At 56.0% G+C, this 18,965-nt stretch overlaps 1 protein-coding gene across 8 annotated transcripts in view; it reads right to left on the reverse strand.

The window, feature by feature from the left end:
• Positions 1 to 1,845: 1,845 nt before the first annotated feature.
• The window catches only part of DDR1 (discoidin domain receptor tyrosine kinase 1), a 29,668-nt gene continuing 12,548 nt past the window's right edge, over positions 1,846 to 18,965 (reverse strand). For 5 of the 8 annotated variants that reach the window (XM_037914310.2, XM_043529045.1, XM_043529046.1 and 2 more), the window contains 17 exons: positions 18,337 to 18,472; positions 16,240 to 16,342; positions 14,715 to 14,943; positions 13,788 to 13,935; positions 13,573 to 13,675; positions 12,604 to 12,790; positions 11,941 to 12,187; positions 11,107 to 11,265; positions 10,827 to 10,990; positions 10,285 to 10,483; positions 8,850 to 8,960; positions 7,953 to 8,191; positions 6,874 to 7,001; positions 6,034 to 6,234; positions 5,563 to 5,797; positions 4,643 to 4,792; positions 1,846 to 3,651 (listed from right to left, as the gene is read on the reverse strand). In XM_037914310.2, the coding sequence (XP_037770238.1) occupies positions 3,511 to 3,651; positions 4,643 to 4,792; positions 5,563 to 5,797; positions 6,034 to 6,234; positions 6,874 to 7,001; positions 7,953 to 8,191; positions 8,850 to 8,960; positions 10,285 to 10,483; positions 10,827 to 10,990; positions 11,107 to 11,265; positions 11,941 to 12,187; positions 12,604 to 12,790; positions 13,573 to 13,675; positions 13,788 to 13,935; positions 14,715 to 14,943; positions 16,240 to 16,342; positions 18,337 to 18,412 (2,820 nt within the window). In that variant the 5' untranslated portion in view covers positions 18,413 to 18,472 and the 3' untranslated portion in view covers positions 1,846 to 3,510. The remainder of the gene's footprint in view (positions 3,652 to 4,642; positions 4,793 to 5,562; positions 5,798 to 6,033; positions 6,235 to 6,873; positions 7,002 to 7,952; positions 8,192 to 8,849; positions 8,961 to 10,284; positions 10,484 to 10,826; positions 10,991 to 11,106; positions 11,266 to 11,940; positions 12,188 to 12,603; positions 12,791 to 13,572; positions 13,676 to 13,787; positions 13,936 to 14,714; positions 14,944 to 16,239; positions 16,343 to 18,336; positions 18,473 to 18,965) is intronic. The other 3 variants (XM_037914312.2, XM_043529050.1, XM_043529049.1) reach the window with 1 other exon arrangement.

Consider the following 18,965-nt stretch of genomic DNA (forward strand, 5'->3'; position numbering starts at 1 on the left):
ACCTTCCAGGTCCTTCTCTCATTCGTTTGTTCCTGGACTCTTCCTTTTCTTGTTCCCTTTGCTCCGTTTCCTTCTTTGTTCGCCATTCCCCTTTTCCCAGCTTGTAACGGGTTCTCCAACCCACCGGTTTGCATTCTCTCTCTCTCCTTCTTTCATTCCTTTGTTCCTTTTCTTTCCTTCTTTCAGGGCCGGCATGAGGGAAAATGGCACCCGGGGTGAACTTGGTTTTTGGGCCCCCGGCCCGTGTGTGTGCGGTGCCCCCCAAAATTGCTCCAGCCCCTGTGGGTGCACCCCATTGCCCCTGGCTCCCCACCCTCCCTTCACCCTCTAACCCCTGCACCCCTAATCCCCACGCTTCCCCTGCACCCCAATCCCTGTATTGTGCCCCTGCATCTCTAACCCCTGCACCCCATCCCGTGCCCCTAATCCCTGCACTCCCCCCTTCACTCCAACCCCCCCCCCAATCCTGCGCCCACATGGGGAAACTGACCTGGATACATGGATGCCCTGCTGCTCGCTCCCGGACTGCTGCTCCTCCACGCCCCCCAGGGGGCTGTGAGGAGGGGCGCGAGGAGTGACAGTCAGGGCTCCCGGCATCCAGGTCACTTTCCCCACCTGGGCTGCATAAGGGGAGGGCAGGAGAGCAGCGGGGAGCAATGTCTGACACTACACCGGCAGGGCAAACACCTCTGCACTGCCACATGGTGCCCCGCCCCCCACCCCAGCGCCCTGGGCAGTCGCCCGGGTGGCCCACCCCCGAGGCCAGTCCTGCCTTCTTTTCCCTTCCTTCCATCCCTTTTTCTCCCATTTTGTAGCCTGTAGCACCCAAGGCCCCCTCCCAAGCCACACTGACTTTCATTCTCACTCGGTTACTCCTTTCTTCACTACTTTCTTCTTTCTTTTCTAAATAGCCACCTCTCTTCTTCCCCCGTTTGCATCCAGGTCCCCTCCCAACCTGAAGCAACATTCATTCTTGCATTCCCACCCACGCCAGAGGAGCTCACCCAGCAATTCTGGCATCCAGCCCGTATCTGGTGGTTGAGCTAGAATGTATTTTGGATAAGACCAATTTTATCTTGATTTACAGACTCCAGGGAATTAGGAATCCACCAGGTTCCTAAGTAAGTTGTTCCAGTCGTTAATTACCCTCCCTGTTAAATCATTGCACCCTTTTTGTAAGCTGAATGTGTCTAGCTTCAAATTCCAGCCATTGAATCTCATTCTACCTCTGTCTACTAGATTAAAAAGCCTTCTGCACTCAATTTTCGCCCCATGTGGGCCATGATCAAATCACTCTTAACCTTCTCCTGGATAAACTAAATAGATCGGGCTTGTTTAGTCTGTCACTATAATGCAAGTTTTCCAAACCTGGAATCGTCCTGTGGCTGTTTACTGAAACCAGGGGTGCCGGAACCGGGGAGGTCAGGGGGGACCATGCCTGCCCACTTTTTTACATGGGCGTAGTTTGGGGACGGAGGGCTGCATTGCCCCCTCAAAACTGAATAGTGTAAGTCCCAGAACAGATCCAATTAGACACACCCTCATTCAATAACAATTTCCCATTGAAAACTATGTCTTGAGATTTATCAGTATGTCAATTTTTACTCATTTCATGTGGGCTGCATTGATCTTTTCAGAGTGCTAATTTTTTTAATTGGGATGTTGTGTGGTACAAAAGTCTCATTGTATTATGTCAACAGAGTTACCTTTCTCAACATTGTGTATATAGATCAACCAACCAAAGTTGTGAAATCATCAAAAAACAGTATCAAGTTTGTCTGACAAAACTTTACAACCTAATTCCCACAACTTCTGATGAGAAAAGCAACTTCAAGGAGACAGATATAGAAAATGCAAAGCTTTTATTCACCACATAAAAGGAAACAACTAAACAACAACAAAAATCTATATATTAGTGTAAAAATCTTTTTTTCTCTACTCGCCAAATATGTACAGATCCCGTTTCCAAATAACAATAGTAAAAAAGAAGAAAAAACTACCAAGATTAGCAAGGAATTAAAAAATGAATAAAAAGCATTTGACAGGGTTGTGTGTGGGTGGAGAGAGACAAAAACATACACATCCAAATCATTAAATCTGTATCATAGTCACCAATATTTACTCCTTGGAAACAAAAATATGACCGGTTTCAGAGTAGCAGCCATGTTAGTCTGTATTCGCAAAAAGAAAAGGAGGACTTGTGGCACCTTAGAGACTAACCAATTTATTGTTATGACATTTATTTATAAGTCTGGGGATTTCGGAGAAGTCTAAGGAAATTTAGTGCTCAAAAGCTCATTCATTTCTATGAGCACTTCACTCACCTTCACCGCCTTTGGGAAGCTCAGCTCAAGACTTTGCAAAGTGATTAGTGATTTCGCACCTTAAAGGCACTGGATTTTCCGAGAAGGCCCTTTAGCGTCGTGCCTCTTTCCCGCTACAAAAATGAATGCACCCTAAAACGCTAGTCACCAGTGAAAATCTCACTGCCCCCAGACTCTATAGTATGTTATCTACAATCTCTTGCTCCAAGTCTCAGGAGGAAGTAAAAATTAAATTACAAACAATGATGCCTGGATCCCCAGCTGGTGCCAACCAGCAGTAGTTGCATTGATGTTGATGGCATCAGCTGGGGATCTGGCCCTGCTAGAACAAACAGTGTCTCTTGCTTTGTTAGAGCAGATCACCGGCCCCCTCTCGACCAGTCTCCCTCCTCTGAGGGTGGCCTGGTTGCCTCCAGGCTATTTCATTGTTGTCCCGTACCTTCGCCCCACCCCTCCCTTCCCCTGTCCATGTCAGTAGCAACTCCTACATCCAGTGTTCAGTTCACCCCAGTGCCATGACACCAAGGCACTATTTTCCCCCCAGTGTTAGTCCAGTCCAAGTGAAATTAAAATAATACAGAAGTCTGATCCCCAAAGCCAGTTCTGCCAAGTCCCTTTTGGAGTCATCCCCGCTGCAGGACGGCAGTGGGGAAGAAAGAAACACCCTCCAAGGGATACAGAGGGGAAGAGTAAAAAAGAGGGAATGAGGGAAGGAGGAGTAAGGAGCAAGGAAGGGTAGATGGGAAAAAAGGGAGTGAGAGAAAGAGGGATTGAGAGACGTAGAGGGGATGAGAGATGGTGACAAGAGAGAAAGTGAGAGAGGGACATGGAGTCTGTGTGTGAATGAGTGAGAGAAAGAGAGAGGGATAATGAAAAAAGGATGAACAGATAGAGAGAAGAAGAAATGTATCGATAGAAAGGGTCAGGAATGCCTGGAGAGAGAAGTGAGCTAGCTAGCTAGAGTGGCAGGCAGGCTGGCCAGCCAGGGATGGACAGATAGAGATAGGGCCAGACACAAGGACAGATGCCCCTTAAGACGCCCCAGTAGAGAAGCTTCCAGTTCCCAGATCCAGCTCCCCACCCAAGCTCCTGCACAGACGACCCACAGCTGTAGCTGGAGAGATGCAGAATAGAAGCTGATGCCTGGGGGTCCACATGGGCTGGCCCCCCCTCTGCTCAGCTTGGCTCACACCATGTTGAGTGCGTCCTCAGACAGGAAGCGGTGGATGTGCTGGAAGGAGGGACGGTCCTTGGACTCGCGGACCCAGCAGCGCAGCATCACCTCATAGAGAGCCAGGGGGCAGGCAGGGGGCCGGGACAGGTATATCTGGGGGGCAGAGAGGGGTCAGTGAGTGCCTATCCCACAAGCCAGCCAGCTGTCCCGCCCTGGTGCCAGATCAGAGCCAGCACCGCTGTGACATAGTATACCTCCATATTCACCCCTTGTATATGGTTATGATATATTACCAAGTATGCCTTGAGAGGTATCATTTGAAAAGTCATAATTTGCTGAACATCATTGTCCCATTAAAAGCTGTGTGTGTCATTGTATACTGAGATTTTGCTACATGTTTGTTACTGAAACATATTGTGAGTCTGGCAAATGCCCACAGACTTGCTTCTCAGAAATCACAAGGGATTGTAAACAAAGGCCTTGCACGTCACCCCAAATGTCACGAACCAGAAGGTGCAAGCAAGGAATGTACAATTCACCCGAGAGATGCTTTGAACCTCACGTACACAGGGGACTGCTTTGTCTACACCCCAGCAGGGCAGGTGGGGGATGTTCCTCAAGGAGAGGAGGAGGGTATAAAATAAGGACATTACCATTTTGACACATGGACAGCAGATCATTTGGAAGACAAAAAGAAGAATAATTGAACTGTGTATTTGTGTGGGAGCGGGGAGAAGACTCACATTTCTGGGGTGCAAGGCTGGGGCTGCGGGTATTTATGGGTGTCTCCCCGTGTACTGTTCACGAGTGGCTGGGAGAGGATTCGTGTAACTTTGCTGGGTGCGGCTTCACATGCTGATGACTGTGTGAGGGCAAAGTCTGGAGCGGCCCCCCTGAGCTAAGGGGGTGCAGAGATTCCACAGTCCAGGTTGTACCCTGGGGGATGTCACAACCCCCTAGAGGGTACAGGCCCAATTCCCACCCCCTGAGCCATGCCCGGAGCTGGAGGGCAGCCAGTGCCCCCTAGAGGGGAAAGACCCCATGTCCCATTCCCCTGCCCCCCTGAACCAGCCATTCCAATGCCAGGAACCGGATGGGAACTGGCGTCCCTGGGTGCGGGGGGGGAATGCCCTGTCTCCGATACCTGCTCGCCCTGGTCCCGGAAGAACTGCCCGGCATTCTCGATGACCTGCTCGTCGGTGAGCTGGCCGTAGGGTTGCTCCTGACACAGCATCAGCACCTCCCAGAGCGTCACCCCGAAGGCCCAGACATCGCTGGCCGTGGTGAACTTCCCCTGCATCGGGGGGCAGGGTTAGTGTGTGTGTACAAACCCCAAGACGGAACCCTTCCCCCCCATCCCACTCCTCTTTCCCTGCTCCCTCCTCCTGCCCCGTTCCCCTTTCCCTACCCAAATTCTCTCCTCCTCGGAGCTGTAACGAGGCATTTTAGCGCCCGGGGCAAGCAAGCATATTTGCGCCTCCTGGAGCTGATGCGTGGCGGGGCCACGCAGGGTCATGTGCCATATTCCTGCCTTCCATTTAGCACAGAGGTTTTCAAACTGTGGGATGCCCTTCCTCCCTGCCAGGGTGCACCCCCACAGTTTAAAACAAATTACCTCCTGCCAGGAGCCAGAAGCTGGAGGAAGCCGACCAGCCTGCTCAGGCCCCTCCACTCTCTTCCCTACCCTGCTCCCCAGGCCGGGCCACCTCTGCACACTCCCACACCATTCACTCCCTTTCCCCCTCTCTTCCAGCCTTTTCACCTTCTCTCCTTTCCACACTCCCCTTTTCCCCTCCCTTCCTCCTTCTCCCCTTCCACACTCCCCCGCTTTCCCTTTTCCCACTCCCTGTCCATTCCCCACTTCTACACTCCTCCCTTCTCCCCTAGACCCCGCCCTCTCTCCCCAACAGCCCCCCCCAGGGGGATGCACTCTCAAGCCATCCAGCAAATGGGCTGCACACTGCGCCCCAGGATGCCGGCGTAGTCCTCCCTCCACTAGCCCCACCCCTTTCCCCAGGCCCCACCCCCTCTCCACAAGACCCCGCCTCCGGTTGGGGGTCTCACCATGAGGATGCACTCCCAGGCCATCCAGCGGATGGGCAGCACGGCGCGCCCCTGGATGCGGTAGTAGTCCCCCGAGTAGAGGTTGCGGCTCATGCCAAAGTCGGCGATCTTGATGGTGAAGCCCTCCCCCACCAGGCAATTGCGCGTGGCCAGATCGCGGTGCACAAAATTGAGAGAGGCCAGAAACTTCATCCCCGAGGCAATCTGAGCCGCCACGTGGACCAGCGTGGGGTAGCTGAACAGAAGAGGAGGAGAGGTCAGAGATATTCCCAGCATGCACTGGGGCAGCTGAGCAGAAGAGCAGTGGGAAGGGATGTCGTCAGAGATATTCCCAGCATGCACTGAGGTAGAGAAAGGGAGGGAACATCAGATATTCCCAGCATGCACTGGGACCCCTGAGCCCCACACCAGGGTGCAGGGTTGGCTGGGCTAGGCCTCCTTGGCCTGCCCTGGGGATAGTCCCGGGGGTACCTGATGGTGGGGGCATCGCTGGTGCTGCCCCCCAGCTTGTCCTCCAGCTCGTGGCTGCTGAGGAACTGGTTGAGGTCCCCGTTCTCCATGTACTCGGTGATCATGCACAGGGGGTCATCCCGCACACACACGCCCAGCAGCCGCACGATGTTGGGGTCCTTCAGCCGTGACATGATCTTCACCTCCTTCAGGAAGTCGTTCCTTGGGGTGGGGGGAAAGGTCTCATCAGCACCCCATGGTGCACTCACGAGGGAATAATCCACGGCTGCACAAGCATCCCCCTCGTGCAACATTCTGGTGTTGCACTTGCATCCCTGTCGCATGCTCACAATGGGACAGTCCAAGGGGCCACAAGCTACCTTCTCATGCAGTCATGATGAGCGAGCCATGGTGAAACAACCATCTGCCTTGCGCAAAGGAAGGTCTCTGGTGACACACCTGTCTCTCCCAGTACAACAGGATGTTCTGAGTTTGCACGCGCATTCCCTTCTTGTGCACTCACAGTGGATGGTCTGAGGTGTAAGAAGCATCCACCCCATGCAATGGGACATTCCGTGTTTGCACGATTGCCCCCCCTTCCCCGTGCACTCACAATAGATGGTTTGAGGTCGCAGAAGCATCCTTCCTTGTGCATCGGGACATGCCATGTTTGCACACGTGTCCCTCCCCTTGCACTCACAAGGGATGTCCTGAGGTCTCACAAGGAACTCTCCATTTGCAGCAGGAGATCCTGTGTTTCCACGATCACTCCCCCCGTGTGCAAGGAGATGCTCCATATTTGCACAAGCATCATCCCCCATCTCTCCCCCCCCCCCCACCCCACAACTCTCGTGCACTCACCTGGCGTTCTTGGTAGCATCAGAGCGCAAGATTTTCACGGCCACCAGCAGGGGGCGCCCCTTGCGCACGTTGAATGGGAATTCCAGAATGGGCAGATCCTGGGGACTTTCCACCTCGCAGAGATGCACCTGAGGGCGGGCAGAGAGCAGCAGCCAATCAGCACCTGGCAGGGTCAGCCACATAACCCACCCACTAATACACCCTCCCCGGGACTCAGCGCGGCCTCCCAGATCCTTCCACCTATAAAATAGTCCCCCCCGCTTCCTCAGAGCAGGGATGGGGAAAGAGGAGGAGGATGTGGAGGGGAAAACAGGTGTACAAAGAAAGACAGACAGAAACAAAGGGGGGCTGGGAATAGAGATAGAGAAGGCGAGAAAGTAAGAGTCAAGGCTGGTTGGAGGGAGAACGGACAGATGGATAGAGAAAAAGAAGAATGAAGAAGGGAAGAGAATAAAAGAACGAATTATGAAATAACACGAAAGGCTGAACCAAGGGAACGAACGAAAGAATGGAGGAAAACGAATGAAAGAACAAATGGATCAAATAACGCATAAAGGAATGCACAGACGAACACACGCACGAATGAAAGAAACAAAAGAACGAAGAAAAACTACTGACTGAAGGAAAGAAGAAACAAATGAGTGAAGACGGCAAAGGAAGTACAAACTCATGAATGAAGTTATGATAAAAAGGAAATCACTACCAACCGAATAAAACCACGAATGAATGAATGAATGAACGAAGGGAAGACTGAAAGGAGCAACGACTGCACCAGCGACAGAAAGAACAAAGGAACCGACAAATGCATAAATGAACAAGTGAACGACTAAATTAGTGAAAGACCAAAGGGGCGAACGAACACAAGACTGAGTGCCCGAGGCAAAGGCTGAACTAGTGAGTGGCAAAACCAACGGACGGAGGAATGAACGAAAGGCTCAGGGGAGGACCAAAGGAATGAAGAATGGAAGAACGGATGAAAGCACAACGTGAAGGGCACAACGGGAGAATGAGCCAAAGTGAAAGCAGGCAGAAAGCTGGGACAGTGGAGGGGGGACGGCGCATGGGGTTCAGGGACCCACCTCTCCAAACTGCCCCTCCCCTAGCTTCTCCTTGAAGAGGAGACGCCCCCGGGGGAACTCCCCCAGGGCCATGTCCTTGCCGGCCAGCGCGTCCACGGCCACAGCGGGCACGGCGTAGGTGTTCCCGCCCGTCACCCCCTGCAAGTTGATAATGTCGGCCTCGGCGTAGTGCGGGACATTGTTCTGCGCCGCGGCCTGGCCCCCGGCAGGGTCTGGTTCCATGTAGTCGCCGCTGCAGGCTGCGGGGGGCAAAGAGACTGGGGGTTAGCGGGGATGTTCCTGTCAGCGGGGAGACCCTGATATGCTCCACCCCAGAGCTGGCTGCATCTCGGTGCTGGGATCCCTGTATAAACAGCTGCCCCATCCAAGAGCTGGCTGTTTCTCAGCGACAGATGCGGGATCCCTGTATAAACAGCCACTCCACCCCAGAAGCAGCTGCATGTCAGTGCCAGATGAAGGATCTCTGTATAAACAGCCACTCCACTCCAGAGGTGGCTGCAACTCAATGCCAGACAAGGGATCCATGTATGAACAGCTGCCCCAGCCCAGAAGCAGTTGCATATCAGGTGAGGGATCCTTCTGCAGCGTTGTTATGTGTGAATGTGCCTCACCCCAGAGCCAGCTGCATCCTGGCACCAAGATGAGGAATCCTGCAGAGCTGAAGGTACAATGTTATCTCTTATCAAAGCCCCGACCCCTCCCGGTCCCATAAGCCAAAGCAGAGAGGTTCATGGGAGTAGAGGGCCACGGGTCAATGCCAACCTGGGTTATGCATGCAGACAGGGTGGAAGGTCAGACAGGTGGGAAGCAGAGAGCGCCCCCTAGAGGGGGACAGAGGAATGCAGCCCACTAGCTGCTGCGCTCCCAGGTCGGGCCGCCACGTGGCGCCCTCCTTACCATCTGTGTTGATTGGCTTAGCCCCGTCGGCTGGCGGGCGAGCGAGCCCTCCCATTGGCTGGGCGTATGTGGCCAGGAAGAGCCGATAGGCCGGGTTGCTGAGCAGCAGAGCTGTCGGGAGAAGGGGATGTGGGGCGGGGATGGGAGGGAGAGACAAGCGGATGGATGAGAACGGACTGACAGACGCACACGAGAGGGGTGGGGCATGGGGAAGGGGGTGGGGCTGCATTATGCTCCTCCCCTTTAGACCCCATCTTTCCCGAGACAATAGAAGGGAGACGGACATTCCTGACACATGAGGGTAATAAAGCCAGGCCCCTTCTTTGGGGCAATAGAACCCAGGAGTCCTGGCTCCCAGCCCCATGGCTCTAAGCACTAGACCCCACTCCCCTCCCAGAGCCGGGCGTCAGTCACTCTCTGTGGCCATGGATGGGGGAGGACACACAGGATGAGATGTGAGGGGAGGGGTAAACACAGCAGGATGGGGGAGGGGGTCCCAAATCTGCAGCTGAGGAGGGAGGGACAGCACCAGAGAAGGGGGCATGGGAGGAAGCTGCCTCCCCCTTCCATCTCTCTGCCCACCATGGATTTTCCCTCCATCCATCTTTCCTTCCTGGCTTTCTCTGTCCCCCTTCCTGCAGCCCTCCTGCTCTCTGCCACGGGCCTCCTTTCCTCCATCTGGCCCTTCCCCATTCACACTCTCCATGACCCTCTCTCTCGTTCCTGCTCTTTCTTCCTCTTCCATCCCCTGAAATCCCTGCATCTCGCCACTTCTTGATCTCTGCCTTTCCCTCCCTCCCTTTCCTGCCCACTTCTCCATTTCTCCCTCGATCCGTCAGCCAATCATCCTACTATCTATCACTTCATCCCTCCATCTGTCCATCCATCCATTTATCCATCCATCTCGCCATCCCTTCATCCATCTGTCCATCATCCAGACATCCGTCCCTTCATCCACCTGTCCATCATCCAGACATCCATCTATTTATCCATCCATCCCTTCATCCACCTGTCAGCCCATCCATCCATGTGGTCATCACCCATGCATCCACCTATTTGTCCATCCATCAGTCCCTTCATCCGCCGGTCCACCATCCAGCCATCTATCTGTCTATTTGTCCAGCCATATATCCATCCATCCATCCACTCATATGGCCATCCATCTGCACATTTTCCTGTCTGTGCACCTATCCATCCACCCATCAATCCATACAGCCATCCGCCTGTCCGTCCATCCACCCACCCACCTGTCCATCTCGCCATCCATCCATTTGCCTGTCCATCCATCTGTCTATCTGCCTGTCAACCCATCCACCTCTTTCTCCCGCCCCTTCCATCTACCATCCTGTCCCCTTGGCCTTGGCTCTCCGTGCTTGGATGGATCCTCTCTCCCCATGGCATGGCTGGTGGGTCCCTCCGATTCCCTGCCCCTCACCAGAGTTCTCGGCACCATGGGGAAGCTCGGGCAATTTCATGCGGGCACGGCTGGGCTCCTGATACTCGGTCTCCCCCGAGTGGATGCGCTCGTAGCGATTCGAGTGGCGTTGGGAGCCCATCGTGTTGTTGATGACGATGGTGTCGCCCGGGACCGACAAGTGCACGGTCAGGTCATCGTCAGAGATTCGCCTCTGGGCCTGAGGGGGGCAGCAGAGAGATCACACCAGCCCTTGGCACTGACCACAACTCCCCACTCCCCCCCCCCACCCAGTGTAAGGAATGAACCCAGGAGTCCTGGCTCCCAGCCCCTGCTGCTGTAACCCATTAGACCCCAATCCCAACCCCCAGAGCTTGGCCAGAACCCAGGTGTCCTGATTCATGTCTGCCCCACAAAATGTAGGAGCAGCAAGCGTGTTAAGGAATATATAGGTATATGCTCTGTAATGCCACCGAATGGCAAATATAACACACACTCACATCCCTATCCAGCTCTGCCAGGGCCCCTCAACCCCAACCTGCCCCCGGCCCCATCTCACTTACTTTCCCCAGGATCTTTTTCCAGTACTGCCTCCAAAGGATGAGGAAGATGACGACCAATAGCAGCAGGATGATGGCCACCAGGCAGCCAATCAGAATGGAGGTATTGCTGTTATCATCCTTGGCGATTGGCTGGCCAGATTTGGACTCTCCTTGGATCTCGAGATCTGAAATGGGAGAGAGACAAGGAGAAGATTTGGGACCAGCCTCTCAGTGGGTGGATCCCAGGGAAGAAGGCCACAGTAACCGCGTGCACTGTCCCACCCCTTGCCGAGTGGCTTACCCTGGAGTGTGAGGTTGGACGTGACCCCGGTGTCTCTGTGAAGTGTGGAGCCAGGGTCTTCCAGAACAGGGGGGGCTGCAGCACCCCTGCCCGAGGGCCGGGGGCCAGCCATCGGGGGCCAGTGGCTTGTTCCGGAAATGGACACGTTGTCCACCACATCTGGGGAAAGAGAGGGAGTGAATGAATGGATGACAAATGAAAGAATGAACTCACGAACACACTTATTGAAGAACGAGAGGGGGTAAAAGAAGAACCAGTGAGTTAACCATCAACAAGAACCAACTAATTAATGAGCGAGAGAACTATCAACGAAAGAAGAGCTAATGAACCAACAAAGCAATGCACCAATCAACATGACCAACCAACCAACTAACCCACCAACCATCCAGCCCACCACAAATGAACCAAAGTAACCAACACATTAAACAATGGCATAACCAACCAATCAAAGCACAAGCCAACCAACGAACGCATTAAGGAACTGACCAGCCAATGAACCCAACAAATGAACTAAACTAACCAACCAACAAGCCAATCAAAAAGCTTACCAAACAGCTAACCAATGAACTAGCCGACCAACCAGCAAAATTCACCAGACAACCAATCAACCAGGCCACAAGTCAACTAACCATCAGCCAGCCAACCAGCGAACTAACCAACTAATGAAGGAAAACACGGAAAAACTCACAAAGGAAAGACTGACTAATTAATGAAAGATTTAATGAAATAAATAATGAGCGAATCTACAAAAAAATTTGCCAAAGACCCTGAATGAACAAATGAGCTAACAAACTAATTGATTAATGGATGAGCTAACGAACAAACCCAACTCACCTGAGAGGAAGGCGATCTCACTGAAGAGCATCCAAGTGCTGGAGAAGTGGAAGTGGCATTGCAGGAAACGCCCAAGGTGCCCCTCCAGGGGCACAGTGACTGACCGGGCACTGGGGTCCTTGACGTCCACAGCCAGCATGTGAGAGACGAGTTCAGGCTCCCAGGCCGTGGGGAGGCTGCGTTTGAACCTGCAATCCACCTGCCGGAATATGCTCACCCCCCGCGTGTGCATGTTATTGCAGTGGACCTGGGGGAAGAAGGAGGGTCAGCCACGGAGAGGACACCAGCGCCCCATAGAGGGCAAATTCCCCCATTCCTGCACCCTTGAGCCAGCCAGTTCTTCCACCCTGGGGCCGGATGGAGCCGGCGCCTCCTAGAGGGGACAGGCCCCGTGTCCCATTCCCCATTCCCTTGAGCCAGCCAGTCCCTGTCCTGGGGCCGGACGGGAGCTGGAGCCCCATAGAGGGAAAAGGCCCCATATCCCATTCCCCACCCACCTGAGCAAGACAGTCCCCCGCCCTGGGGCCAGAGCGGAGCCAGCGCTAACTAGAGGGGACAGGCTCCGTGTCCTATTCCCTGCCCCCCTGAGCCAGACAATCCCTCACCCTGGGGCCAGATCGCAGCCAGTGCCACCTAGAGGGGAAAGGCCCCGTGCCCCGGTACCTTCATGTAAGTGAAGGCCCGCAGGCTGTCGAACTCGAACTCCATCTCCATGTAGCCTTTGGGGAAGGAGTCATTTCTCCAGCCCACGTAGTCGTAACCCGGCCAGACCCGCAGCTCCTTAGTCTGGGTGAAGTCGTCCAGCCCCACCACGCCATCCGTCAGCTGCCCCAGCCCCCCAAACTGCAGTCTGCCAGGAGGAGACATAGCACCATGGACAGGGGTAATGCCAGCTCCCCACCAGCCCTGAGTCAGGTGCTGCACTGGCAGGGGGATGGCCCCCAGGGGTCCCTCCAGACCCATAGGAGGGGGACTGGCTGGGACTCCTGGGTTCTGGCACTGAGGGAGTGAGATGGGGGAGACCAATGTATCAGGCTGGTACACTGGGGAACAGGAAGGGGGACTTACAGGAGAGGTCAATACACCCATCTTCCAGTCTATCCATCCACCCATCTATCCACCCACCCACCAGATCCACCCATCTTCCAGTCTATCCATCCACCCACCAGATCCACCCATCTTCTGGTCAATCCATCCGCCCACCAGATCCTTCCAACTTCTGGTCAATCCATCCACCCACCAGGTCCATTCATTTTCAGGTCTATCTATCTATCCATCCATCCATCCATCAGATCTATCTTTCCCTTTATCCGTCGAACCATCTTCAGTTCTACCTTGTCAGATACATCCATCCACTCATTCTCTGGCCTGCCTATCCATTTACTCACCCATTCTCAGATCTAGGTGAGGGGGAAGGGGATTGTTTAGGGGACCAGGCAGGGGGTCAGGGGCCGGCGGAGTGTTTGTTTAGGGGTTTGGGTGGGGGTTCACCAGGGTGGGACATGGGGGTCAGTGGGGATGGGGGCCATGGGACAAGGGTGGGAGGGCCAGCAGAGAGTGGAGTAGGGTGTGGAGGGGCGGGTCAATGGGGGTGGGGGTGGGGGACGGGTATGGGGGGCAGTATAAACTCACTTGCTGACACTGTAGCCGTCATAGGTGGAGTCGTTGAGGTAGACAGGCTCCGACTGGAGGACCATGGTCTGGCCCAGGGGGGCGGTGTAGGACTGCAGCCCGTCTGCAGCGGGAGACACAGAGGGATGTGCATCAGCCAGCTTGACCCACACGATGTGGGGCCGAGGGGGCGGGAAGGTAGAGCGAAGTAGGGGGTGGGGGGCAGGGAACCTCACCGCGCCAGATGCAGCCGTACAGCTCCACGCGCAGGCAGACGCTCATGACGCGGTCGGCGCGGGGGTAGAAGCGCACGTAGCGGGCGATGATGGGCGGCCCCAGGTCCTTCAGAACCACCTCGTTGGTGTTCTCGTTCCCAGAGATCACCTGGGCCGGGAGGGGATAATCACTCCCGGAGCCGGAGCCCCGCTCCTCGCGCCAGCCCCACCCACCCCACTGGGACCTCCCCCACGGCCAGACATCACAGCCCTGGGCCCTATCACATCACAGCGCAACATCACACGACACCATGGTGTTGCCACCCTCCACCCCCCCCATTTGATGTCATCGTTGTCGGATTGTGACATCACAGCCTAGAGTAATGTCATCACCCTCTTGCAGGAGCCGGATGATCCCTGTAACATTGGGACCCCCACCGCGACTGGTGTCCTCAGAGTCACATGGTAGGAGGATGTCACAGGCAGGCGGACAATGACTATGTCTGAAGGGGCGATGACATCACAGAGATGACTGTGATGTCACAAGCGGGCATGATGTCACATACAAGGGGTTTTGGTGTTACAGACAAGTCATGATGTCAAAATCGCATTGAGGAGACCTCACAGAGGGTCATGAGGTCACAGACAATGATGTCACAGGGAGCCGTGACATCAGAGGACGACAGTTATGATGTCACAGGGGGTGGCGAGAGAAGGGGAAAGTCTAGCATGACGGAGCCTGGGCATGAACCTACCTTCCCCAACTCACTGCCCCCCTCCCTCCATTGCCACCCCTCCTGCCGCTGTCCCCTCACCACACCAGCCCCTGCAGCCCCGTTGCCCCTCCACCCCGTCATCTGCCCCCCTTCCCCTTCCCATGCCCCTCCCCACACACCCTGCTGCCCCAGCAGTCTGTCCCCTTCAGCCCTCCCCGCGTCCTCCCCCTACCTCGCTGCCCCAGCGGTCCCGCCAGGCGAGCCAGTGGTGCCGGTCGCGGCTGTAGCGGAGGCGGTAGCCCCGGGCAAACTCCTTGCCGTGGCCCCCGGCGTGGCGGCCCTGGGTGCCCACCAGGGTCAGGAAGTGCAGACGCCGCAGGTCGACCTCCAGGAACTCGGCGTCATTGGGATAAACGGGCCCCGCCGGGCACCACGCCCCGTCCCCGTCGCTCGTGTCCAGCCTGCGCCCGGGGGAAGAGGGGGGAACATGACCCACACAGGGGGGGTTAGCCCCGGGGTTATTGTAGGGTCTCTCGGAAACGCTGGGGCTGCGCGGGCCAGTTGGTTACGTTGGGTCTCTCATAAGATTTGGGGCCGGGTTGTTATTGTAAGGTTGCCCCACAGTCCTACATAGGCCCATTTGTTATCGTAGCACCTTTGATACGCACCAGGGTTGCTTTGCTATAGTAGGGTTTCTCAGGAGATCTGGGGCTGGTTTGTTCTTGTAGGGTTTCTCAGGAGATCTGGGGCTGGTTTGTTCTTGTAGGGTTTCTCAGGAGATCTGGGGCTGGTTTGTTATTGTAAAGTAAGAGCTGGGGCTGGTTTGTTCTTGTAGGATCTCTCAGGAGATCTGGGGCTGGTTTGTTCTTGTAGGGTTTCTCAGGATCTGGGGCTGGTTTGTTATTGTAAAGTAAGAACTGGGGCTGGTTTGTTCTTGTAGGATCTCTCAGGAGATCTGGGGCTGGTTTGTTCTTGTAGGGTAAGAGCTGGGGCTGGTTTGTTCTTATAGATTCATAGATATTAAGGTGAGAAGGGACCATTATGATCATCTAGTCCGACCTCCTGCACAATGCAGGCCACAGAATCTCATCCACCCACTCCTGCGAAAAACCTCTCACCTGTGTCTGATATTGAAGTCCTCAAATCGTGGTTTAAAGACTTCAAAGAGCAGAGAATCCTCCAGCAAGTGACCTGTGCCCCATGCTACAGAGGGAGGCGAAAACCCCCAGAGCCTCTTCCAATCTGCCCTGGAGGAAAATTCCTTCCCGACCCCAAATACGGCGATCAGCTGAACCCGGAGCATGTGGGCAAAATTCACCAGCCAGATACCCAGGAAAGAATTTTCTGTAGTAACTCAGATCCCACCCCATCTAACATCCCATCACAGACCATTGGGCCTATTTACCATGAATAGTTAAAGATCAATTAATTGCCAAAATCATGTTATCCCATCATACCATCTCCTCCATGAAATTATCGAGTCTAATCTTAAAGCCAGATAGGTTTTTTGCCCCCACTGTTTCTTGTAGGGTCTCTCAGGAGATCTGGGGCTGGTTCGTTACTGTAGGGTAAGAGCTGGGGCTGGTTTGTTCTTGTAGGGTCTCTCAGGAGATCTGGGGCTGGTTTGCTATTGGAGGGTAAGAGCTGGGGCTGGTTTGTTCTTGTAGGGTCTCAGGAGATCTGGGGCTGGTTTGTTCTTGTAGGGTCTCCCTGGAGGGCTGAGACGTCTCGTAGTGGGGCGGGGGAGAGACACTCACCGGCTGTGCTTGGCGGCCGTGGAATCAGACCAGGCACTCGAGGCAGATAGATCCTCGTCGGGGATGGTTCGATCCTGCATGCCCAGCGCGTAGCGACACTTGGCTGCAGAGAGAGAGCGAATGGGGAGTGGTTCCTATGCACCCTCTATAGCCCACCCAGCCACGACACATCCCTGATAGCCCACCCAGGCCCTATATACCCCTATAGTCCACTAAGGCCCTATATACCCTGATAGTCCACTAAGGCCCTATAAACTCACCTATAGCTCACCTGGCCCCAATACATCCCCTATAACCCACCCAGGCCCTATATACTCCCTAGACTCCCCCCAGCCATACATCCTAATAGCCCACCTGGGCCTATACATCCCCTATAGCCCACCCGGGCCCTATAAGCTCATCCATAGCTTGTCTGCCCTCTATGTTCACCCTACCTGGCCCATATAGCGCTTCCAGCCCCTATACACCCCACCAACCCCCTATACATGCCCCTATATCTCCTCTACATTCCCCCTCATATCCTATTCATCACGTCCACATGACCCCTATAACCCTCCTCCCACCCCACCCTCCAGTCCCCTTACCTATCCCCCCCAGTCCAATCCATTCCCCCATAGCTTGAGGCAGACAGACCGTGGGGGGTAACGTGGCCCAGCTGGGACCCCTGGGTTGGGGGGCGGGGCTTGGGGGGGGTGATGGGTCTTCTAGCAGCCAGTAGGGGGAGGAGAAAGGGGAGAGCCCCAATCTGGCCACCAGGGGGCACCCCAGCCCCACACATGAGCCAAGCCACTTGGCCATGGCCCTGTCCTGCTGCTTTCCTGCTTCCCCACTCACGCCTCCCCTCCCCACTCACCCCTCCCCTCCCCTCCCCACTCACCTTTCCCCTCCCCTCCCTTCCCCACTCACCCCTCCCCTCCCCACGCACCTTTCCCCTCCCTTCCCCACTCACCATTCCCCTCCCCTCCTTCCCCTCCCCTCCCTTCCCCACTCACCATTCCCCTCCCCTCCCTTCCCCACTCACCATTCCCCTCCCCTCCCTTCCCCTCCCCTCCCTTCCCCACTCACCCCTCCCCTCCCCACGCACCTTTCCCCTCCCCTCCCCACTCACCCCTCCCTACTCACCTTTCCCCTCCCCACTCACTCCTCCCCTCCCTTCCCCACCTCACCTTTCCCTTCCCCACTCACCCCTCTCCTCCCCTCCCCACTCACCTTTCCCCTCCCTTCCCCACTCACTTTTCCCCTCCCTTCCCCTCCCTTCCCCACTCACCTTTCCCCTCTCTTCCCCACTCACCCCTCCCCTCCCCTCCCGGCCCATGCAGCCCGCGCCCCACCCCCGCTCCCATCCAGGAGCACCCGACACCCCAGAACTTCTCTCCTCACCCGGGGCCCAGCTGGAGGGGCAGGTGTGGAGGGACCCGAGTCCAGGCCAGGCTGGGCGGGGGGGGGGAGTGTCAGGGATTCCCCTCCCGCCCGTGCCCGGGGTGAGGAATTGGGGGGGCCCCCAGGAGGGCTGAGGAGCTGCGGGGCATTTCTCACTCTGTGTGTGTGAGTGTGAGAGACTCTCCCCTGCGGGCGGGAATCAGATCCGTTCTGTGCCTTAGCGTGTACGGAGCGTGTTCCTGCGGGTGCGAACACGCATGTTTCAATGCACGCAAAGTCCAACGGCGAACAAGGTTTGCATGTGTGGGGGGGTGCCCCCTGCTGGGGGGGGGGGGAATATGACCTGCTCCCCTTTCACCCATCCCCTGCTCCTCCCACTCCTCCACACCCAGCACCCCCTCCCCTGCTCACTCCCACCCCATCCCCCCTGCTGTCCCCGCTCCCTAACTCATCCCCCGCACCCCCTCCCCTGCTCACCCCCATCCACCACCCCAACCCCCCCATCCCGTTTCCCCCCCCGCACACACCCGACTCCTATTCCAGCACCCGTTTCCCAGCCCATCCCCCGTATCCAGCACCCCCTCTCCGGCGTCCCTCGCACTCCCTGCGCCCCATCCCCCACTCCCCTCGCACCCCATCCCCTCCTCCACCCCATTCTTCCCACCCCCCAAACACACACACCACCCCCCACGGACACTTGGTTTCGCCTAGAGATACCTAGATCAAAGTGCCCCTCCAGTTCCGATGCCTGGACAGACGCCAAGAGGAAGCTGCAAAGGATTATGGGTTTCATCGTGCTCCACCCGGTCTCAGCCCCTCAGGCCAGGTTAGGCCGGCAACAGGGTCTTCATGCCTGCAGAAAGGAGAGAGCAGGGTCAGTTCAGCAGGGACCGCTCACCCCCACACCAAGATGCAGCCACCTCTGGGGAGGAGCAGCTGGGTTACCCGCCGCACAGCGGTGCTGCTCCAGGATGGCTCGCCCGGCGCGCGCTGAGATGCAGCTGTTCTGGGGTGGGGCGACTGGGGAACAGCTACCCAGAACAGCTCTCTGCAAAGGGAAGATTTGCCCAGCACTAAGATGCAGCCACCTCTGGGGCGGGGCAGCTGGGTACCAGCCACGCAGAGATGCCGCATGGACGCAGTTTGCCCACTGGGGACATGCAGCCAGCTCTGGGGTACAGCAGAGGGATGGGGAAGCTGAGGAATGGGAAATCCTGCCCCTCCCCAGCCAGGAAGGTTTCCTGCAGGTCCCCGCGCTGGGAGTCCCCAAGGGCTGAGTAACACACGCCGTGGAGCCAGGGCACCGCGGCTTCCTGTGATTGTCAGAGCTGCAACGGCGGGCGGAG

The sequence above is a fragment of the Chelonia mydas genome, chromosome 14, assembly GCF_015237465.2.
Source record: "Chelonia mydas isolate rCheMyd1 chromosome 14, rCheMyd1.pri.v2, whole genome shotgun sequence".
NCBI lineage: Eukaryota > Metazoa > Chordata > Testudines > Cheloniidae > Chelonia > Chelonia mydas.